The sequence below is a fragment of the Apteryx rowi genome, unplaced genomic scaffold, assembly GCF_003343035.1.
Source record: "Apteryx rowi isolate R43461 unplaced genomic scaffold, aptRow1 scaffold_5, whole genome shotgun sequence".
In the NCBI taxonomy this organism is placed as follows: Eukaryota; Metazoa; Chordata; class Aves; order Apterygiformes; family Apterygidae; genus Apteryx; species Apteryx rowi.
This window is the reverse complement of record NW_020450760.1, coordinates 2,068,622-2,092,686: the sequence shown is the minus strand read 5'-3', so window position 1 is coordinate 2,092,686 and position 24,065 is coordinate 2,068,622. Positions and strand designations below refer to the sequence as shown.

Below are 24,065 nucleotides of genomic sequence, written 5' to 3'. Positions count from 1 at the left end.
AAGTATAAATGACAAGGGGTGTTTCGGCCTTCAGAAACTACCATTTTTTGTTCTCTTAAGAGAGGATAGATTGAAATTGTTTAAAAATACCAGTGTTCTGTATAAGGGAAGCAGTATACATGTTCAATATGAATATTTCATAAGCATATAAAACAAACACTGTGTCTGAGCTTGTATTTACCTGCCCACCAACACACTGATATAGTTTGAGGTCTTTGCAACTGCCTACTTATAAGCAAGAAACTTGTTATGGACAAGTTAATGGTTAACTAGCAAATAATTCTATAGTATCTGTGATTGTAATTTATCATGCTGTGTGCTGGGATTAACCATGCTTGTTTCTGGTGATGTCCCATGGGTCATCTTCACTTCAGTTTTTTTTAATCTAGGGTTACCTCTATGAAGTTTGGATATCCAAGTACATTATATAGTGGGAAAAGCTCCAGAGTTTGCATGTGATGCGTATGTGCTAATCATTTAGCTATGATAATTTAGTTTGGAGAGAAACACATAAGAAGTGAGACTAAAGAGAAACTTTTGATGGCGTGTCTTGATATGTTATGAATTGCATGCACATTGCTTGCACACTTGACTGGCTGCAATAATATGTTTTCATTTTAGCTCTCATGGCAAATTTTTAGTAACCAGAGACAATTGTTGTTTAATATTTCACAGAGGCTTGATCTGCATGATTTGGGTTTAATGCTGAGGGAAAGGAAAGATGTATTTTATTTTGGTATGAGGTAATTGCATTTAATTCCAAATTCAGGTTCTTTTTTCTTTTAAATACATGTTAGGAAAACTATCACTCATTTTAAGTTCTATAAACTTAGTTTACTATGTAAAGCCATTAGGAGATCAAACCTAATGTTTTCTGAATTTTCTCTGGAATTTATTTTTCAGCCATATTTTTAAAATAAATATTATTTTTCCTCTGATTTTACTGAGATTATAGTTTTCCCTTACCAACTGAGAGCAGTGTGCCAGTGTTGGCCTCAGTGGGACAGCACCCTTGCGTTGCTGCTCTTATTGTTTGACTTGCCAAGAACATAATTGGCCAAGATAAAAAAGGGACAAAAAATAGAACTGCCAGCAGTGTGGCATTTCATAAACAGTTAATTACCAACCTAAATGTTGGTGCACTTTTACTTCTGTTCAAGACTATTAATACAGAAAAGTAAAACTAAAGGTTAAAAACCATCCTATTAAAAGTTCTCATCAGAATTTAGAATTTTAGTAATACTTGCTTTGGAGGTTGACTGTTTCTCTGGCATGGCACAATCTCTCCTAGATTATGTAGTTCTAACCTGCTCCCTTGTCCATTATGTACATTGGTTTATATGCTACAAGGGATTTTTGACAGTATGAACAGGTGAGCATGCTTATATTTGTATGAATTATTTTGTAAGGATATGCTTATTTCAGTAAACTGTATAAATGTGTAGTGTTTGGAAAGAGCTATTGTACAGAGAGCGATGAGATTTTTCAGTATGTGGTCGGAATCCCTACGATATGGAAAAGTGTTGCAATAAGAATTCTTAAATACACTATTAAGATTTTCTGATTGGGATACAAGGTTTTATACACTGTCAAACACAATTGTTTCAGAAATCTAACTTTAACCAGCAAGTAATAATTCATTGAAGGATAATGTTCTCTTTCAGTCCTAGAATAACACATTTTAAAAAAAGGTCAGTGCTCCTTGATATTGTTCTGAAATGCTGCAGAATTTCAAAACCAACATGTGTCAGTCATGCATATGTAAATTTGGGCATGATTCAAAATAAGCTTTTTGCAAGCATTTTCTGTATTTGCTTTTTTTTCAAGCTGGATAGAAATCTGTTTATAGCCTTATAGATAATTCCTATAATACCAAAGCACTGGGGTCTTTTTGGTTTTGTTTGTTTTTTAGATGAAGGTGAGCATTGCTGTATGTAGTCTTAAAGATGGCATTTGTAATTCAGTTTAATTTTCAAATACCATTCCAAATTTGTTTACAGAACTAGTACTTACTTCTCAGAGTTAGATTTCTGATCTTGAAAATGTGGATACAGTTTTCTTACAAAAGTATGTATTAAGGTAGGAAGAAATGAGTTAAGTTGACAGATGGGCCATCTAGACTAACTTTTCAGTCGTGAGAAATACAGAATATGGAATGTTGTGCTGTTTTCTTGGTGCAGAATTTAATGTATTTCATGGTGGTGTTTCATTTTTGATCAGCCCTGGTTTGCACCTTCTAGTGAAGATGTCTGTTTCTTGATTAGTTGTTTTTATGTTGAAATCATGCTTTAAGTCATAACTATTTTAAATAAATAAATAATGTGACAAGTCATAAGGATGCTGTTTTTCTGAGCACATTCCATGTAGCGTATGTGTAGTTTCTTTCTTTTTCAACCAGAGACTGTAGAGTTGTGCCAAATTCTGAGTCTGTTTTGTGCAGGAGGATAACTTTAGGATGGTGTCTCAACTTGTCTGCCTTCGATACAGGACTCTGATAGGGAGAGAAGTATTATTAAAGCTTTCCAAATGTTTTAAAGTCATAAATAGCTGTCTAGGAGATGGCTCAGTTTTCATCCTCTGTACAAAGTTAGTCTGATAGATCAAGATTGCAGGTGATTCCAGTTTAAGATTCTGATACTTCAAAAAACAATCAGACCAAATATTTGTTGATAAAACTGCTGTAATCATGAAGAAGGAGGAAAAAGAATTTCTGAAGAGGTCAGAAACAGAAGACTTGTGTATTACCCTCAACCATAGGGTACAGATAGCCAAATAAAACTTATGGTCAAGGTAAATAAATTAAAAAGCGTATTTGGAAAAAAGTTAAAACGTATTTTCCTCTGTGCTACAAAGTAATTCAACCATGTATGTTTAAAATTTCCACAAACTCATAACAAGATAAGTTCAAATTCAAAGACATGGTATTACCTGGTCATTTAAAACTACCATCCATTTTCTTGAAATGCAGGAGATTCAATTATATTATGTATATCCAGTGAGTCTATGGGAATAGTAGAGACAAAAGACTGTTTATGAGGAACACTTTTCTCCTAAACTATTGGGATTGGAGATCTCAATGTTTAATGGCACCTTTGTCATAGAAACCTACCCCTGCCAGTTATAAATTAGGGAGTGAACAAAAGTGCAGTATTTCAGCCATTCTAGTTTAATTGCACTTCTTAGGTGCGTGCTTAGTAATTAAGGAATTTTGTTCAGTTGCAAGGTGGTAGCATTGCTGTTTAGCTCAAGGATTTTATGTAAAGTAAGATTAAACTGAATAATGCTACCATAAAAGATAATTTGCCCTAAGACGTAGTGCATTTAAATGGCAAAACACTGAGGCAAAACAAGTTAATTCTCATGCAAAACATCGATGAATACAGTTTTGTGAAGCAGTTGACATTTTTCTCCCTTGTATGTGAACCATGTTGGACTAACTCAGTATACTGAGCGATATCCTTCTAGTCCTGGCTGCATTCATGCTTTGATAGTGTTTTTGGCAGCCCTGATTTTGTAATATATTTTCCTTTATGTACCTTTTTGTTTCAACAAATTCTGCAAGAGCTGCTTCTCTCCTATATCAGCATCATTAGGTATCAGTAAGTGTATATATTGTATCATGTGAAAGAACTGGAGGTTGGTTTTTTTTTTTTTTTTGCCATTTTAATTTAGTAACTTCTGGTTTTTTGAACTTTGATCTTTAAAACATTATCATAGTGTTGTATAAACAGGCATTGCTGTATTTAAATTTCCTTTAAATGTCTAGCTAAATTATTGAAATAAACGTGTGTTGTAAACATAGAATGGCATAAAACAAGAACTGGCAGTTGTGTAGTGTTCATACAGGAAAATGTGCTCTATCAAATCATTTAATATTAAAATATTTTAGCAGTTATCTATTCTGAATTATTTTGTAACATGTTAAAGATTAAGAAATATGACATTCTGAGGGTGAATAACCACCAAAAAAGGTAACAAGAGAAATATTTTTTCTTGAGAAATGTGTGTGAATTTTTTTAGCTAGCTTTACATGAAATCATAGGTTTGGATAAATGAGCCGTTTTTCATTTCAACTGTCCTATCAAACACCTACTCATTAGTCAGCAGCTGAAAGTGTTAGGAGAATGCTCTACATCTGTCACTGGCAGCATTTCCTACCAAACTTGTTTCCACTGAAGCTTGGATAGAATCCATAAAAATAGGCTTTAAAATGTGGTGGTGTCTTATTTTCTAGGTTCTAACCTGTCTGTTCAGAGTTTAGATCTCTCTTAAAATACCTTCTTACTATGCCCTTATTTACGAAGAGAACAGTTCATTCCTTTGCATAGGTCTTCATCATAATCAGACCTAGATGTTTTTGCCACCGCACTGCACTTCTCCTTTCAAAAAACCTCTACTAATCAAACATTGAATGCACTGTTTATACATTTAAATGCAAGTGAGTGTTTGCTGAAATACTAGTGTGCTCTCAAGTATTTTTTCTTAAATGTAATTTTTGTGCTTCATTTCTTGCAAATGATTTGTGTGACCTATGTAATCAGGCAATCATTTGCCAATTCTACTTTTAATCACTGTACTAGAAAGAGTAAATGCTACCAGTTTTTCAACATGTGAGGTACAGCACTATCTGTCTCCATGCTGCTTCTACATGCCTCTTAGGAACTCCTTAAAGGAGGGGGCAAATGATAGTCCATACCTGCTTCATTTATCCGGGTAGGGATTGTCTGTTTGTTTTAATCTGCATGTTTATTTCAATAGTTAGGCATTAACAAGGAGTTTGCAGCCGCAGTTTCCTTGAAGAGCATTTCCCGTACACTGTCCTTTGGGCTCGAGTCAGAATTTTGTATGAGAAGTCTAGTAACCTTCCTATCACTGTAGTTTCTCCTTTAGAGTGTGCAGTATCCAATGACATTTTGCCTCTAAAACACAGTGACTTACTGTCCTTGAGTTTCCTTCTGAACTCTTTGGTCAGGCTTGTGAAGAGACCCTAATTTTCTTCACCCTTACGTCATCCATGAGAATGCTGTGCTTTGTTTAGGCTGTAATTTTATTTATTTTTTTTAAGTTGCTCCTACCAGTAAAAATTAATTATGTTTATTCCCATCCCTTTTGTGTGTGATTGTCTGGTGAACTGGATAACAGAGCTGACCTGGCTCAAACAAACCTATTTCCTTTTCATTTTAACTCTGATCAGTCTCCAGATATGGTTCAAGCATGCACCTGTACAAGCCCTTGGACTGGCTCAAGGGTACAAGGATTTCAGAGAGTTAGGCACGTATGGCTTGGAAGAGGTGGGGTTGCAGTGCTAGCTGATACAGACTTACTTCAGCTTAGACTGCCATTGAACAGAGTCTAGGTTAACAGAAAACCAACCTGACAAAAAAAGTAAGGGGCTTTCTGTTGGGTTAGTGGACAGCTCTGCCACGGGGCTAACCACTGGAGAAGATGGGAGCAAAATAGAGTGGACGGGAATGCTGGAATAGGACTGAAGCTGTCTGCATCTGGTCTGGCTTATGTTGCTGAGGAATAGCAGCTTCAGTAGCGATGGAATTATTATGCCTTTAGTTACCCTAGCGTTCAGACTAGAAAAACAAAAACAAAACAGAAGCAACCCTCACTTGTTCTGAGAGGTTAAACGACTTTGTCGAAGGGGTCCTCATGTAAATAGAGAGTCATCCGAGTTTAATTATCCTGTATGTCGTTGACTCTGTCACTAGTAGTTAGTTAGTATAATTTTTGATTCCTTTGCAACAGAAGTGTCTTCATGCATTTATTCAAGTACCCTCTTTTGCCTCCCACTGATATTCATTACCTCCATTCCACTGGCCTTGTTTATCCTTTCCCTCCCCATCAGTAAATCAATTCCTAACTGCTTTTTCTTTGCAATCTTCTTCCCAAATGATGTTGCTCAAAATAATTCAGCTTTTAAGGCCGAAACAAAGGGAGGCTGTACAAAGCTAGCTAGCTAGCAGAATGTTCCTCTTAAGCTATACAACTGGCAAGAAGATACCAGATTTTGTAAAGAAGAGAAAGGTCGTGTAAAGATTCAAGTTCTGTAACTCCATTAGTGTTCTGTAAGAAACAAAACAGGAATATACTGAATTACTGTTTAAACCACTTTTGTGGTAATTTACTAAGTATTGGCCTTTGATGTAATGGCATCCTCCTACAAAGAGGAAGAAATGTGAACAGGATATGGATATTTCACAAGACAAAACTTACTTCAGCGTGACTTAGTGCTGCCCCAGTACTACCGCTAGCACTGCAAACGGCTAGCACTGCAAACGTCACATTCACTCTCTTTAGCAAAGAACAGTGTGTGTGGTGGGGGCTGACTACTTAAACCATTATTGAAATTTTGCAAATGAATGTCCAACTACTGGGCCATGCTTTTATCATGTATAAAATAGGAAACAGCACTGTAGCTAAAGTAATGCTCCCTGTTTGCTCTGTTGTGTTCCAGTACGGTAGTTCAGTTTTGTGGCATTGTACTAGCAGCCTTCGTACCTATTTTAATCTTTGCAGGGAGTCTCAAAGAGAGAGAAGCAGCAGTTGAACATGAGAGGAAAGATACAAGCGGAGAGGAGGGGAGGATGTTATAGAGCAGCTGCCTTTTAAAGATGTGGTTACTAGATAAACCAGGGTTTTAAACCCAATTTTTGTTTCATCACACTGAGGCTTATCATTATAGAGCAGTTTAATTTTACTTTAGATGTAGAAAAGAAACTGGATGTGTTTAAAAAAAAAAAAAATCTGTTTATGAAAATTTCATGTATATTAAAAAAAAAAAAAATGAACTGACCTGTTCAGTTTTTCCTTCCTTCATCCGTCAAGATCTTGTAGAGCATTTTGTCATTTGAGGTCAGCCTTGTTTTTTGTTTTTAAAATCTAGTTTTGTTAAAAGGCATGTCTCTGTGATAGTCTTTGCTTTGTAAGACCAAAACTTTGTATCTGAGGTATGTCCTTAAAACATATAAATATCAAATACTAGATAGAAAATAATGCTACTACTTAAATATAAATTTTTGAGAATTTCATGAAATAAATCTCATGTTTTGCCTAGATCAGAAGGACTTGACTTGAATCTGTTGCTGTCTACTTAGAGAAGAGGTTTAAAAAGGCTTCAGCAGCTCATCTAGTCCATTTTGCTGTGCTCAAAAGCAGGACCACCTACATTTATATCATTCCTTATGTATGTTCTCCAGCAGTTTTTTAAATTATTGGATGGATAGTTTGCAGTATTTTATTGCACTATGCTTGTTTTGAGGTGGTTTCATTTAGTATGCAAATCTTCCTTGCTGTAGAAGGGATTTACTGTCCATAGCGAATGTAGAAAAGCTAATTGCCTTCCTCTTCATATTTACTGCTTAAAATACTTGGATACCCTCAGTGTAGTTCTCTCTACCCCCAAAACGCCAAAGCATGTTGTGGGGTTTCTTTGGTTTTTGTTTTCTGGGTTTTGTTTGTTGGGTGTTTTGTTTTGTTTTGTTTTCCCCCCCCCCCCCAAATAAGTAATATTTTCTAGATTGGCCTCCTTTGGGCTTTCTCATCGAGTTTACATCCTTCTTGAACTGTGACATCCAAAAGATACTACTTCAAATCAGGGCCTGTCAGCAGTCAGAAAATCTAATTTCACCATGTGTCTTATGGGTAATAGTCCTCTCTTATATATCCCAGTTGGTCTGTCCCCTTCATCCCATTCAATAATATTCAGTATAGCTCTAACTCACTTGTGACATTGCATCACTCTAGTGTGGGAGCGTTTCCCAGGCAGGTATGCATATGCCTGGTAATTTGTTTGTGTTCCAAATTTTCATAAGCAAATTATGTAATTTAAAAGTCTCTTCCTCCTTTTTTTTTTTTTTTGGATGCACACCTTTCTTGAGAAGATATGAATTGGGACAGTGTCGTTAGATTAAGTAATTTAAATATTTAAAGGTGACATTCTGGTGCCAACGCTATGGGGGGAGGGGAGGACAAATGCGGAGAAGGGCCAAGTCTAACATTGCCAGTTTCTCCAAACGCGTCTCCCAGAGGGGCAGTGCCCGGGAGAGGCAGTGACCTGTCAAATAGCTGTTAGGAAGCGCACACGTGCAAATCTCTTACGATAAAGAAAATGTTCCATACAGTTTTCTTATAAATGCCTTAAGTAAAAGGTTTAAAAGTTGTTGTTTTGCAACTTATTTGTATTTCTGGGATTATACAGCAAAGAATGTTCTTTTGTACACCTATATGCAGTGATATATTGTTTTTTAGTGCTGCAATACTTTGTTCTTAATTTTTTATTTTAAAATGTTATGGATAATTACTGAACTTTTTAAAAGGGAAAACCTGAGTTTTGCACTGTCCAAATTTAACAACATTAGATTAAACTTAAGACAGCTACATTTTAGCTTGAGTTATTATTAGGAGAAGTTTTAAAATATCAAACTTAATGAGCTTTCCCATGTGGTACTACTTGCTAATATGTGTTTGCTTATGAATTCATATCTATATATATGTGTGTGTGTGAATATGCATACATACATATATAATGTGACATTCACCAGTTAAACTATGCTTCATGCTGACTTCAATATTTCTTTTAAAGACCTATTTTTTACATGAGCCACCTTTTATTACGGCTTTTGAAAACTAACGTTGTAGGAGACGTTAATGCAGGTATTTTTCACCGTTAAGTTGACCTCTTGTTTGGTGATTCTTGGCAATTCTATTAAAAGAAACCTTAAATTTTGCTCTTTTTCAGGAAAAGATGTATGCACCGGTTCCAGCAGGTGTGTGCTGAGSRSGGGGGGGGGGGGAATAAAGAGTAAAATCGTCCCGATGAAAATAAAAAAAAAAATAAAAACAAAGCAAATCCCCTCTTAGGGCTGCTGTTGGTGGGAGTAAGTTGCCGGCGGCGGCTCGGCAGCGGCGGGGCGGGGCGGGGGCAGCGCAGCGCAGCGGCCCCGCGCAGCGCAGCGCCAGCCCCGCGCAGCGCAGCGCCAGCCCCGCGCAGCGCAGCGCCAGCCCCGCGGCGGCCGCTCCTCATTTGCAGCTTCCTCGGTGTCATTTGAAGTGGCGGCCGGCAGCCAATGGGGCCGCTGCTGCCCGCTGACATCACGCACCAGCCCGGTCCCTCCAGCTGCAGAGCGCTTCGCTTTCTGCCTTTTTTTAAACTAAAATGGAGGCTGGGTCCTTGCCTTAAGGAATACATTGCCTTTCCTGCTGGAGCCTAGATGTTGACATGTAACAGAGCTGGCAGCAGGATGGTGGTTGATGCAGCCAATTCCAATGGGCCGTTCCAGCCCGTGGCCCTTTTGCATATTAGAGGTGAGTTATTGTGTGTGTTTTGGTGAATCGCAGCCCTCTCGGACTAGCTAATAAATGGCTATTGTGATCCTCAGATAAGGGCAGCAGGAAGTCCTTTGTAGCAGAATCCATTTCGGTTTATTACAGGCTCAATAAAATCGGGGAATATAGAAGCTAGTTCGCTATTAAATGCGATTTGGAAGATTTAAGGATTCGTAGAGGCATTACATAGTTAAAAGCAGGTTTTGCTGCTTTCTGCTGTAGCTCTCCCATCCCCCTTTCAAGCTGTGCTGATGTCAAAGGATGTGAAGTCACTACCCCAGAAAGGTATTGAGTGGGGGGAGGGAAGAGCTGAGTTGTCGGTATGCTCCTTCTGTAGAATAAGGGCGAACGTCTGGTGCGCTTCAGAGCTCGTTTGTGGGTGAACGATGTAGCTGGAGCTCCGTTAAACCCACTGCGGGAGACTCGGAAAGAATCGAGAGTCTGGGAGGGGAGGAAGAGATGTGACATTTATTATGAAAATATCCTTTATGTATTCAGAAGGCATTTCCTAGAAGAGATGTGGTTCTGCTTTAACAAGCAAGCTCTTATGTGACTATTGGCTTGTGCAGTTTTGAATGTTAAATTTCTTCGCAGAATATTTTCTCCTGGCTTTAGAGAATTAGTGCATTGCAAATTTACACTTTATATAGTTCATTAAGAAAATATGTGGTGGTACAATACTTCCACAAAATACTATGAGCATGTTCATCCTTGGCTTTCTATTTTTGCAGTTAGTAAAATCTAGCATTGCTGTGTGGTTTGGGGTTTTTTTTGTATTTTTTAAAAGGATAAACAAGTTCATTAACCAACCAAAGCATTTATTTTTAAACAGCTTTCTTGCATTGGTTTTGTTTTAGAACTTTTTATGAAATCGAAGCATGTATTAGACGGGATCAGCACACCTTGCACAATGGCATTCATATGCAAGAAACACAGTTGATACTGGTCTTGGTTACCTTTGTGTCTCCGCTTTCACTGACGTAAGCTAAGTGCTCACAGTGAAAAGAATATTTTTTTCAGGAATATTTTGTATACTGAAAATATTTCACTTTGGAAATTTTAAAGATTGTTCAGAAGCTTGCTCTTTAAGTAGTAGCACTGGTCTTCAGTGTATTAAGAAATTATGATTTCTCTCTACCTCTTACAAGAGCAGTATCCTCATCTATCTGAAGTGGGACTGAATGTATTCTAGAAGACTCTAATTTTGATCTGCGTGGGGAGGTGGGGGGATGCGATAAAATTTCCTTGAGTTACAACAAGGAGTCTGCTTGTTGTCAAGGGAATATAAACGTAACTGCCTGAATTGTAGACAGGCCTTAGCTTTTCCCTCTGCGCAGATCGTGCCAAATTACCTTGTTTCTCTGATATGCTGCTGTTTAAGAGGATAGAAGCATCATCTTTTAGGTCCAAGTCAGTTTTAGGTAAAACAAATGAAGATTGGAAGCAGAATTATGAAATGGTATAATGATGATCCTCAATAATTCTTTGTCTCAATATGAGAATAAATTTACTGACATGAACCTTGTAATCCCTGTTGTTGTGCAAATCAAACCCATAGTTGTGGAAATAATACATTTTAATAAACTGTTCTGAAATTTACTTTTTCTAAGCCCTAAATTTTTAGTGTGCTGGATAATACACTAGTGGAATAGAGGCTGAGTGTGGTGTGGTTTTGTTTTGTTTTGTTTTTTAAATGGGTGATCTATAGTGGAGTTTCAGGAGCCTCTTGTAAGTGATTAAGGAATATCTAGGAGGTGGTTTTGTGTTTCAAGTGGTAGGAAAGCAAATGGGTCTCTGGTGTGATAGCATGGAGAAGGCTCTTGACCTTGAGGGGGGAGATGTATCTCTTCCATACATATATGTACAGAAGTTGCTTCATTTTTCTGTGAATACTTCACTAGCTGCTCCAGTGTTACCAGTACTGATTTGCCTCCAAAATGAAGCCTACCAGGACATTAGATATGAATAGATATTCTTCTAAAATTAACAGCAGTAAATATGAACTGGTAACTCTAAAGCCTAATGAGAAATGCTTAGTGTTTGTCCCAATCCATACTGCTTTTACAGTTGTCCTTTTATGTCATCTGTTGTGGTATAGGATTAAGTTTTTAGCAGAACTCCTTTGCATCAGTAAGAGCTAAAGCTTCATCTTCAAAAAAAATAATAATAATAATAAAGGAGGGGTAGACAAAGCCCTTAGCTATTTATGGTAGATTGGGGGGGAGGGTGTTGGCAGTACTGCAGTGGAGAAGATTCTGCTATATGAGCAGTTTCCTATACTCTTTGAAATAAAAATTTGAAAATTTGAGATGGTATTTCATTTTACCTTTAGATCATAGCTACCATACTTGGCATTGATCTTATTTAAAAAACATCCAGTGAATGCTTGGGAATCAGGCTGTAGCAATTTTGAAATAAAAATTGCAATCTTGGTTTTAAAGTTAACTCTGAAACACATTCTGTACCTGCATCATATGGAATATGCAGAGTTTGCAGAAATTGAAAAAATCTTACGGTCTGGCAGGATTTGGAAGTTTGCTTTCTTCCCCCCTCCCCTGCCCCCTTCCAGTTCTGCAGGCAGCTTTTTTTGTCTGGACTGCTGTTAGCTTTGTCAAAATGACACAGTTGCAAAAGTAGATGCAGGTGAATTGTAAAATTGGTGTTCAGAGCCCTGTGAGTAGGAAATAAAGATTTGTCAAAATTGTTTTGACTGCTCTTGCTGTCACTCGTATCTGTCTTATCACCAGTAAGGGGGAGCAATAGGTATTTGTAGGATAGGAGGTGTCAGAGCCCTGAACACCTCATCCTCCAGCAGTCTGTTTGGCTGCTAGTGATCAAGGTTAGCTCTGATATGGTGTAGCCACTTAAACTTGAATCGAGCTACTTTGAGAAGAGTTGTGTGGAAGGAGCTGTGAGAAGCCTAAGTGCAAGGGGCACCTCAGCAAGGAGTTGTCTTTAAGCTCAAGCCTTTGCCCCTGGTCATTGCCTGAGCTAAGTTGCAGCTATGTCTATGTCAGGCCATGTACCCTGCTGCTCTGGATCCTGACCTGCTGACTTGACTTTTTGGTTTGACGTGCCTCTTTGCTACAGACTTGTTTGGCAACCAGTGGACTGTTAGCTGACCCTGATTACTGTCAGTAGACCTACTCTTCTCTCCTTGTGCAGGTACTGTGGGACTGTGCCCTTTGTCACAATCATAGACTGTTGGCAGTTGTTCAAGACCACTGTGTAGAAATCAGTTCTACAGAAGATGACTTTGGACCCATTGTTGGAAAACATCAGGCACCAAAAGAGCCCATAGTGAAGGCAAGTGGCATGGGGCCGTGACTGTAGGTTATCTGCTTATACTGAAAACACTAGAGTAATGAGAGTGTTTGGCCTAATGGGATAGTGAAGCCTTTGGTTGTTCCAGCTGCAACAGGTTTTCCAGGAGATTTGAAGTACACTGTTGCTGCATTGATCTTTTCTAGAGTACGAGGACAGTGCACAATGGTCAGCTGAACTGCTCATCATTAATTACCATGGAAAAGTGAATAGTTATCTTGTGTTGGAACAACCCAAAGCTTCCAAGAAAGTCACATTTTCAGCTTGAGCAGCCGTGATGGCCATGGAATAACTGCTGTGGCTTATCATCCTGCGTCCAGACTTCAGCTTGTAGTCGATTGCCAAAGAAATCGACTATCTAAAGCAACTGCTTGTGGGATATCTGCTTGGAGAGCTCCTTTAGGATCTTTCTGTGTAGACAGATCACTAGTTATAAAAATGATATTAGGACAGCACAGAGGAGAGGGTTATTAAGGGCTATGAATTTAAGATTTTACAGCAAGGAGGGAAACGGAGCAGGATGGTATTTTCAAGATGCATCTTTCTCCTTATGGAGCTCTCCTGACAGCTAAACTCCCAGGGGATGGGAGTGCACTCAGGGCTCTGACAAGAGGATCCAAATAAGTTAGATGAGACCTGGGAGAAGGTATAAGAACCTCTTGGTTTCCATCTCAGTTCTTCAAGCAAAAAAAAGCAGCTGTAAAAGCAGCATGGATTAGGACAAAAGTAAACATTTGTCACTAGACTTCAGATTTACCAGTTTGTATTTACTGTTGTTCATTCTCTTTCTGAAAACTGTAGCCACAGTATAGACAGCACTTACATAAAAATAACTGATCTCAATTCTTTGTATAGAGAGATTATAAATGTCCATTGATTTTGGGGGGCAGGGGGGGTCAGTGCACAAATTTTTCATTAGGAATACAGTTCACTGCTGTTGAGAAAAATCTCTTAATATTGTTTTGAGTAGCATAGAAGTAGCCCAACTGACAGTGTTTCTAGGAACTCAAGACACAGGTATTTGAACAGAATATTGGTAAAACTCTGCTCTGATCTGCACTGGCAGAATTAGTGGGGTATAAAAGTTACTTTAGCGGCCTAGTTGCTGACTGACTGGAATTGGTAATGTCTGTTCTTGCTTTTCAAACTTTATCTTGCAAAACATCTTGAAAATATACTGAAAGTTGTGTGGGAAGGAGGATGAGAACACCTTAATACTGTGTTAATTCAAACTGATGCTTCCTGTAGCTCCATAACCTAGCTGTTCAAAATATCTCATTGTCCAGGCTTCTCCCCTGCCTTCCAGAGTAGCAGCAGTTTTTGTCAGACCTGACTCTTTGTCATTTTAAAGGTATTTTAGATTTTGTGAAAAATGCCTTGACTCTTTTCAAAAAAGATGTAAGTAGCATTAATGTTAACTTTACCCATTCTTTCTGTGTGCTCCCTGTATGTATTAATCTTGAGTAAGGGATGAGTAGTTCATATTCCCTGTTGACATAGCGCTTTTCTATGGAGTGTCAGCAAAAATGTCAGTGGTGATAATCATTTTTGTGATGGCGGTATCTGAGTATTTGTATAGAAATTGAAACTCTTGTAAGAGCCTGATGAAAGATTATTGTTCTGTTGTGTTAGGTGCTAGATGTCCCAGCATAACATCAAGCACCCTCAGTGGTGCGCTCCTGGCTGCCTTTAAACTACTGATCTGGATGCAAAGGGTTATCTAATAACCATGCACTACTAGCAAGTTCTTAAACAACCAGGTGCTAGCTTGCTAATCTTGCAAGATGCACTTTCACTTGCTTTGTATTTTCATACTTGGTTATGAAATGGTCAAGTTCCTCAGACAATGAATAAATATAGGAAGCAACTTCTAAAAGACTGAGCTGTGTAATGCATTGAAACCTGAAGTATGCAATTTATTTCGCAAACAAGAAAAGCCTGGCACTTTCATTTTAAAAAAAGAACTCAGTGCATGTTTCTTTTTCTTGAAAATAATTGATGTGTGCATACTTCTATTAAACCATACTTGCTAAAAATCATGAAGATGGCAGGAATTGTTTGTGTTTAAAAAAAAAAAAAAGAAATTCACTTTGCAGTTAATTAAATGGGAAGCAAAAGGAAGCTTACACTTCAGAAATAATACAGGCCAAATTCAGCATGCAGAACGGCAACTGTTAACCTCATAATTTGCAAAAGGAGACTGAGAGAACTGGGTTTGTTCAGCCTGAAGAAGTGAAGGCTAAGGGGACATACTGCCGCTGTCTTGAACTAAGGTGGTTCTTGAAGGTGTAGAGAACAGAGCCAGACTCTCTGAGGTGCACAGTGATAGAATGAGAGGTGACAGGTAAAAGTTGCAATACAGAAAATTGCGATTGTGTACAAGGAAAAAAACTTTCCCACTGTAAAAGTGGTTAAATGCTCAAATAAGCTTCCAGAGGAGCTGTGGAATCTCTATGCTTGGAGACGCTCAAAACTTGCCCGGACAATGCTCTGAGCAGCCAGGCTGTCCAGTTCACCCTGCTCCTGGTGGGGGCTTGGACTAGAAGGCCTCAGAAGGTCCCTTCTTCAGAAAAAAATTATTTTGTGATTCTTTGTTGCATGTGAGACTGCAAAATGACTGGCCTTACTGTCAATTAAAAAGAAAAATTACAAATAACATTGATTTCAATGTACTTCTTAAAATTCAAAGAACAATACTCTGAACTGAAATATCTTTCTCTCTCTCTGTCTCTCCCCCCCCCCCATGAAAACTGTTACCATATTTTAAAAGATTATCATTCTGCTTTTGTGTACTGTTAAAGATAGGGTGACTGGAACTGCATGCATTATTAAAAATATTGGCACATGAAAACACTGTTTTGTTCTTATTACTCTGCTAACAGCTCAGCAGTAGTCAAAAAAAAAAAAAGTGCAGTTGTGTGCAAGGTTGTTTTTTCTCACTCTCTCTCTTGCTTTTTTTTTTTAATGGAACTATCCATAACGCCATAATAAGCTAGAACTCATCAATGTCAGATGTTTTCCCCACATCAATTTCTTCATATTTTTCCCAAAACTGATAAATGTAATGTACATAATTTATTTGCTCAGTACTGTGAGATCTTTCTGTAGTTCTTAGTTCTTTGCAGTCAGCTTTAAACTGACAATGAATACAGCATTAACAAACTCTGGGACCTAACTATTCATCTCCTTTCTATGTTATTTATGAAAATGTTGAACAGTGTAGATCCTATCACAGATCTTTACATGATGCTTCTGGTAATCTTCCACCATTATAAAAACTATTACGTTAAATGCCTTCTGAAAAATCCAGAGAGAACCTGTGTTTACCATCTTTCTAACCCTTTCCAAGAACTCTGATAAATTTGAAGCATAACTTCCTTTACAGGTGCTCTGTTCTCTTTTTTTTAGTATTAATGTTTTTATTATGGTCTGAAACTGGCTCAAACTGATCGTGGAAGTGTACCCAGAAAATCTCAACATCATCTTTCATGCTACTTTGTTTTCTGCTGTTAGTGTAGACTGTAATGGAAAGTGAATCTATTTTATTCTCACTGTATTTCCTGTATAATTATAGTCTTTGTGCCATAACTTTGTGAGGTGAAGTTAGGGCTACTGTGATATTTTGAAATTTCAGTAATTTCTTAACTCTGCTGTTCTTAGATTTTAAACAAGCATTTATGTGGGTTTGCTATGAAATGCTTTCTTTTGCATATTATGTTGGCACATGATGCAGTAGAGGTATTTCTGCATAATTGTTATTTTTCAAGAATAATTCTTAAGTTGTATCCCAGGGTTATCAACATTCAGAAAGGAAATTTAAGCTAGATTGTAGGTATCTCAAAGGGGTAAATTGCAAATGTTTTTCAGTCCATTGATTCAGAGTTTTAGTGTGCAAAATATAAAACGGCTCAGAGGAGAAAATGTGTCTATTCTAAAACTTAATCCTCTCTGCTTTTGGAAGAGATGGTGAACCTCATGACATGTTACAGCACTGAAAAATTCAGGCAATGCTTTGTTTATATTTTTGAAATAGCTAATTGGACATATGATATTGTGGATTTCCATTCCAAGGTAAGAGCTTGGACCTCTTATCTTGATGGAAATTTTAATGCTATATCAAGCATCTTCTGTTAATTTTCATGTATTTCTGATATAGCTAAGAAAGAAAATGTTTGCATGCACATCTTGTATTTTCCACTTAAGTAGGTATTCTTAAAGATGATGAACTTCATGGGTTTGAACATGTGCATTTATTTGAAATTTAATTCCTTTTCTTTAATCCTTCAATAAATTTAAATTTAGTAAACACTTAAGTTGAAATTTAAGTTACAATGATTTTTTGGTATTATTGTTGGAATTGAGTAAAATCTTCCTGGGAAGAAAGGTATGGGAAGCGGACATGTTGATTCTTTTCTTCAGAGGTGCTTCCATCAAGGTAACGAACCTTGCTAATTCTCCTCTAATTCAACTGACTTAAAATGTAAATCAATGACTACTTCTAAAAATTCTAGGTTTGTTCATAGTTCTGTGGAAATAGTCTTTTGCAAAAGACCTTCAGAACTTTCTTCACCTCTGCTAATGCAACTAAGAAGGTTTTCCATGGCCAGCATGTGTTTTCTGTCCCGTTTGTGGGTCATAGTTGCCATTGTTTATTTTGGATCATGGAATCAAGTGGATAAACCTCAGCTGAGTTAAGATAAAAATGCTTGCTCTTTCCTTTTCTCCCATGTGAACCAATTACTGTCTGATAATCTGAAAGTGTAAGAACCGGCTGCTTGTTTGGGCTCATACCTGTGCCTTCTCGCTGAGCCACTCCAGGCTCAGGTAATGTTCAGCCTGACTCCTGGATTCATAGGCTTCCTTTTTCTTCACGGGTTTCCTATCTCCTCACAGCAAGTTACCAGTCAGTGCTGCTCTTTAGCATTGCTTAACCAGTTGTATGCTGAATTGTTACCTTTGAAACCCATCTAGTGTTCCCTTCTAAAAGTGTTGCCTCAAAAGGGGAGAGAAACAAGATCCTCCTCCTCGAGAGCAAGTAGCAATTCTGTTCTTAATTAATCTAGTTCTCTCATATCTGATAGGGTTGTGAAATGTGTACTTGAAACAGTTTCATCAGTTACTCTAAGATAATTATCTCAATTATCAAAGGACTGATAAATGTGTTTAGTATAAATGACCTAGCTGTTTCATTGCCTCTTGTGATGGATTTGGTGACATTTTAGAAGATGTTTAAACATCCAGAGAAGGTACATAGCCAGACGTAGATTGATATTTTTTTTACTCAGTCACCAGTTCCTGACTGAAACAACCGTATTTGAGGGCTGCTGGTGGGGAACGTCTTTATTTAATACTTGACCCAGCGCAGACCTAAAGGAGGATTAGTTATCTCACCTGCTGGTTTCAACATGGTGACATGCATAACTCTTCACTTAGTGTGCATCCCTTTGCATCAAAGGATGTATTTTACCTTGTTATTTCATGTATTCCATGTATCAGGGTATTCTGCGCTGTCATTCCTTGTACTTCACTTTTTTTCCTTTGTGTAGATCTTTTGTTCATGTCAAGTGTCTGTGTATAAGCTCAGTTGCTGGAAACAGTAAGGATGTTAAGTGTTCACACTTCCTTAAAAATTTTTAAGGTTGTGACTGTAAAAAAAGTCTTTGGAAGGCGACTTCTTTTTCAACTTAGACTTCAGTTAGGTTTAAAAAAATTCCAAAATAATCTGGAATTTTTAAAGTTAAATTTACTGAGTCATTTTGTAATCCGTGCACCCTTCAAAGGAAGCAAAATTATATAAGCGTAAATTCATCATCTTCTCAATTTTTACATCAGAAATCTTCTGTTTTGCAATTGCTGCTATGAAATACATTTTAAGATTAAATTTCAGGACAATCTGTTTCTGAGAATTTTTATTCCCACTTGTGTTCAAAGTTTTTAATAATTAATTTCAACTGCTATAAAGTCAGCTAATTCTCTCCACGGGCTATCAGATAGCTACTGAAATTGTATTTTAAACCATGTAGATGAAGCGTGCTCGAGCAATATTTTGCAGAGACAAGAGTTTATATCACGCGCAGGCAAGACAGTCCTCTGGTGGCAGTAGCTGATGCCTTCTGACCTTTACGCCGAGCTAAATAAACGGCCTGCAGCAGTGCCAGTGCCCTTGTCAGCATGGCGGAGCCAGTGCTCGGCTTGTGTCTGCACGCTTGTCTCCGGTGCTGAAGCCAGGTTAAACTGTGTTCCCAGTGCTTGGTATTTCAAAACCAAATCCACGCCGCTTCTAATCAATTCCGTGTTATGCACATACAAATCATGCAACGCAATTTCTGCTACACTTCACCAATTAACAGTTTATGTCAAGTGCAGTTACATTTGGGTGCTTTTTTGGCTCACCGTGGTTATCGGTAAGGGTGGAAAGTAAGTTTTATGCCAGGCTTCAGTTTTCATGGTGCCAGAGATTATAAATTGCTTTTGTTACTGATAATTACCTGAACTTTATGAAGTAAATATTTTCTTTACAAATTGCATGAAGAAAAGATGATATATGAAACCTAATAGATGTAAAAACTAAGCAAAAATGATTTGTTGGGGACTTTTCTAGTTGTTGTAGCAGTCTACTACTTTTCATTTTGAGTAGTTTTGTAGAGGGTTTTTAATTTGTATTTTTGGATTAGGCTACCAACTGCATATCTCTACACAACCTCTAGAACCCAATTCTTGCATTGCTTTCATATTTAAAATGAAAGCATAACAATGTCACTGACACTTCAAAGAAAGAAAACTTCATTAGAATTGATCAAAGCTTGACTTCCTGTAAATAGAATAAGGAAACAGTGTCTTATCTAGTCTTTGAGGTACAGTAAGCTTTTCTTTGAAAATATTTTCCAAATGAAGTAGAGCTTTAATGCCAGGATCTTTCTTCCAACCTACTCCCCATTTTCTTTTGCTTCTTTAGGTCTAATCTACTACATAAAGTATCTTAAACTCCAAAAACTGATGCACACAGTTTTTGGAGGACTGTCTGTTCAGTTATTTGCATGCTATAAAAACTTGTTTTGTTTTGATTGTTTTTTTTCCTGTTCCAGTAGGAAATTAAGGTCTTACTGAGCTTTGAATCAGAGTAAATACATGCCCTCTAAAGAAAGTTTCGATCAAATATTTCATTGCCTCACTCTTCTCCTTCCCCCTTTTTTGGAAGCTCAGCATTCATTACTGTAGCTTAATCGATAAAAGAATGCTAAAGCTTATTTTAAATAGAAGGAAATAAAACACACTGTTTTTATCACTCAATAATCTCTTCAGTTTAAAAAGAAAATCATCACTAAAGATAATCATAATTTATATTTTGGGAAATCTGGGAGAAAGATGAGATACTTAAAAACATGTTCAGGGTTTCTGGGCAGGTCTCTTGGATACATAGCTAATATGGCCGAGTTACTTGTTTGAGCTTTTGTAAATTTACAAATTTGTTAGATGGCCCGATTTGTATTTATTATATAGTGAAACTATATCCACTCTTTTCTGCTGTGTGAGAGTGGTAGAAATTTGGTGCAAATTATCAGCTTTTGTCAACTTTTTTGGCAGCTTAAGCAATATTGTTAGGGACACTGTTGCAAACAAACCCCATTTTTGTTATTACTAGAATTCCCTTTTGAGACTGAAGGCTGGTTTGGCTAGAGACTAGAGATATCTGTTTGAGGGAAGCATGTTTTGAGATAAATGTGATATGAAGAAAATAATGTTGGATTGTGCGATAAGGATTTTTCATAAGGGTTGTTAAATGGAAAATTTGTAAGCACTTTATTCCTGAAAAAATGTGCAGGTGTATTACATGTTTAATCTTCTTAAAATATGTTTATGTTGAAAGTGCATATTTTGGTACATTTTGAAATGTGCACAGTTGGCTTTCTACTATGGTCAAGCCAAAACTTTCCTTGCTGAAATGTGATTCTGTTTCCCAGCAGGATACTTTTAGTAATTATCGTTAGCATTTGACATGCTTAGCAGCACTGGCTGCTAAGCAAGGTACTGACCCAGCTCTATGATTATTTTTCTTCTTCCCAAAACATTGACCATTTCTTTTTGGTATGTTGCATGCCACAGGGTTCCCAAATTTCACAAGCATATGGAACAAGGGAAGTGTTGCTTAGGCCAGCAGCCTGTGTACTGAACTTGAAGGCAGAATTCATGAGGAATATGCAAGAAAAGAGCAGAACTTGCTGTCTATTAGATATTATTAAGAAATTACTGTAAGGAAAGCAACAAAAATGTCCTGGCAGTATTTGGCAATACTTTTACATATCTTGTAATGAGTGCCAAAATTTTGACTGCTGTATGGTGATTTGGGCTGCCTGTAGTTGTTCAGGACCTCAGTTTGCATCTCAGCCAAGAGTTACCTTTCCTGTCGAAGGCCTGCCTTCGAATATACTTTTCGCAAAGATTTACAAACTACTATTCCCCCTCCGATGCCTGATTTCCAAAAGAATGAAGAATGTAGAAAGCTAATTAGTGGTGTCATCAAGGAAAGGTTATGGAAGTGTGGGATTACTTTAAAAATAAGTGTTAGCTTCAAACAAAGTGGAAAGTGCATATAGTTGTACTCACAGTACAACTTAGCTGAGACTTCTTGCATGGGAGGCTGTGTATTTTGCTTAGGTTGCGTTAGGATGCTGATATACTTTAGCTTGACTGTAGAAAACTATGAATGGCTTTTCTTCATGCTTTCTAATCTAGTACATCATCTCTTTCTAAGCCAAGACATGACGCAGCATTCTTCAATGAAATCTTGAGATATCTGTTGTTATTCTAAGTCTTATCATTAAAGTCATATATTTTGTCATTCAAAAACATCCAATAGAAAACATACCATAGGATTTAGTTTAACAAGAGGTCAAGAGAAGAGGAACCAACCTAATATGCTCTTAGAAAGTAACCAAATTATTTTCTATTTTGATGGTTGGCTATGCGCTGGATTATATTTATCATATATGTGTGACAGAAGTAATATTGTTTGGCAAATTACTCAGAATTTGAGTGGTATCTGTCTAGAGTTACAGGTTGGTATATGGAGTTGGGCGTGTTGCAGGAAATTGTATTTCTGCTTTATAGCAGGTTCTTAGACATGATTTAGCTGAAGGAAGTATCAGCTAGTGTTAAAACTGGCAGAGTTTTAGTACTAGACATGGTTTTCTAGTATTTAGTTCATATAAATCTTTTTGTAATTTACACCATACCTATTTATCACCTAATATGTGCAACTAATGTTAAATATTTACTATCTAATGTGTATATTATAAACCCATATGCTATACTCAGCTTACTGAGAATGCTGCATTATGATGTTCTGTATTGTAGCTTAAGTCTAGTCTCACTGATATCCTTGACTTCCATTTTTTCGGAGAGACTATTATGTATTTTTTAAATAACTTTAAAGTTTTCAAATCCATTTGAATATGATGCATAATGGTAAGTGGATGTAAAACTTAAGGTTTATTTTTATACATTCAGTTTATATAAAACTTAAGATTATTGTGCTGTTGAAAATGGATACAAGATTTATGTGCATCCTTTGAAGCACACAGCAATAGCTAGGAAATAAGGGTTTGGGTTTTTTTAACCCCTACACTTCTTGTCAGTGCTTCAGGTGTTTGAAAACAGTGGGTTTTGCTGTCATATTAATTGTATGTATGCCAAAAAACTCTATTGTGAGGTCTTTATCTGTTTGGTTTCTCTATTCCCTTATTAAAACAGTATTTGGGTCTTTTTTTTTAATTGTCTATTTGATTATCCTGCTGTCATTTTTTCCCTAATTTTCAAGTGGAATTTTTATTTCATTAGCTCAAGCCCATTTCCGCTTGTTTCACTTGTCATTTCCAGTATAAGCATTCCTGTTTTCTTCTTTACAGCCCATTACCTTTCAAGTATTTATGCAGTTATCACTTTTGCTATTCTCTCCCTCTTCTTACGCATCTCTTAATCTAGTAAATATCTTTATTTCTTTTAGATTTTTTTTTTAAATGCTATTCTCAAGGGGTTTTTTTTCATTCCACATGGCTTTTACAAAAATAGTTGATTTCTGGTAAAACTCTGTGTAAAGCAGGAACTTAGATGCAGGATTCCCTGAAGACTCTAAATTTCATGGTGGATTAGTGTGGTGAAGCACCTGTTTTTAATTCTGCTCTAGGACTGACAGACAAGTGCCTCTCCTTCCTTTCTGACTTCTCTAAGCTGGGTGTGGTGGGTTTTTTTGGGGTTTTTTTGTTTGTTTGCTGTTGTTAAATTGGCCTGATGAAAACTCATTTGATTCTAACAGCCCTTGATGTATTTTTGTTCCGTTAACACTGAAAGTATTTTGCTTTAAAAGTCTCTTAATCCAATGAAAAGGCTCTCTTTTGGATGAATAAAAATTTTAGCTGAGATTTCTTCAAGCAGAAACCCCAAATTTAAAACATTGCATACCTTTCTACTTAACAGATTTCAATATCTTGCTCCCACCTCCCTCCATTTCTCCGTATTATGATTAAAGCTAGTCTCATGCACAAGCTATTGTAGGTGAAATAACTTTATCTTAGATGAAATTGTGTTTAGATCCAGACTGCAGGCCAGCCTAGGAGTGATGTCAGTGCTGTTTCTTTATTGAAAAAAATATAGCTGAACATTTGCTACTACTAGCCAGGACTTTGTTTTCTAGAGATATAACTTATTTTAATAAAACCAGTAGAGTACCTGAATGCCCCCAAAATGGAACTACTTGAAAATATATTAAAATTCAGTTTGCTTTTGAATTTTAGGTAGAAAACGTGCCACATACATGCAATTTCAAGCACTGTTTATAAGCTTTATCTTCTGTCGTGGTCTAGGGAAGTATTTCTCGTGTTTTGGGTGCCAGTCTCGTGCAGGTGTGTTACTGAATGTGAAGCAGCAGCAGTCAGTGGCAGCGCAGTTTCTCCAAAGACAGGGAAATGAGAAGAAGCTCTTACTTCCAGTTAGTGTGTGTCATCTAGAGAACAGCTGAAAGAGATTTCTGAAAGCAGCTCAGTTCCTTGAGGCAGTGGAGTGGGCATAGCTAGTAATTACAGCTAATTCTCATTTCTCCCTATCCTGAACACCTACGCTGCTACTGAGAGTCATGATGTTGCATGAAGACAGTTGATATAGAAGAGGGTCGTGCTTTGAAGGTTCAAGTTCGGTCTACTGTATAAGTATTACTTGAGCCTGGGTAATGGGCATTGCCTTGTGTGTCTGTCTACCGTTCTCAGTTCACCTTCTAACTGGGCTTGATATTACTGTGATATTACTTGTTTGAAATATTAAGCATTTTATTATAATTGTTGCAAAAGCTCTAAATACCTGTGAAGTATTTTTAACTATCGATAAGGGTTCCTTGAGGATCATGGGCTTTCTTGTTC

The 24,065-nt window shown here is 37.2% G+C and overlaps 1 protein-coding gene across 11 annotated transcripts in view; it reads left to right on the top strand.

Annotated features, from left to right (window-relative positions):
* PPP2R5C (protein phosphatase 2 regulatory subunit B'gamma) overlaps window positions 1-24,065 on the top strand; it is an 88,111-nt gene that overhangs the window by 22,397 nt on the left and 41,649 nt on the right. For 3 of the 11 annotated variants that reach the window (XM_026079695.1, XM_026079692.1, XM_026079698.1), the window contains exon 1: window positions 9,128-9,312. The exons of 4 other annotated variants lie outside the window; for them this stretch is intronic. In XM_026079695.1, coding sequence (XP_025935480.1) covers window positions 9,219-9,312 — 94 coding nt within the window. In that variant the 5' untranslated portion in view covers window positions 9,128-9,218. Of the gene's footprint in view, window positions 1-8,746; window positions 8,775-9,127; window positions 9,313-24,065 lie in introns of those variants that run through there. 4 more of the 11 variants (XM_026079693.1, XR_003255770.1, XM_026079694.1 and 1 more) reach the window with 4 other exon arrangements.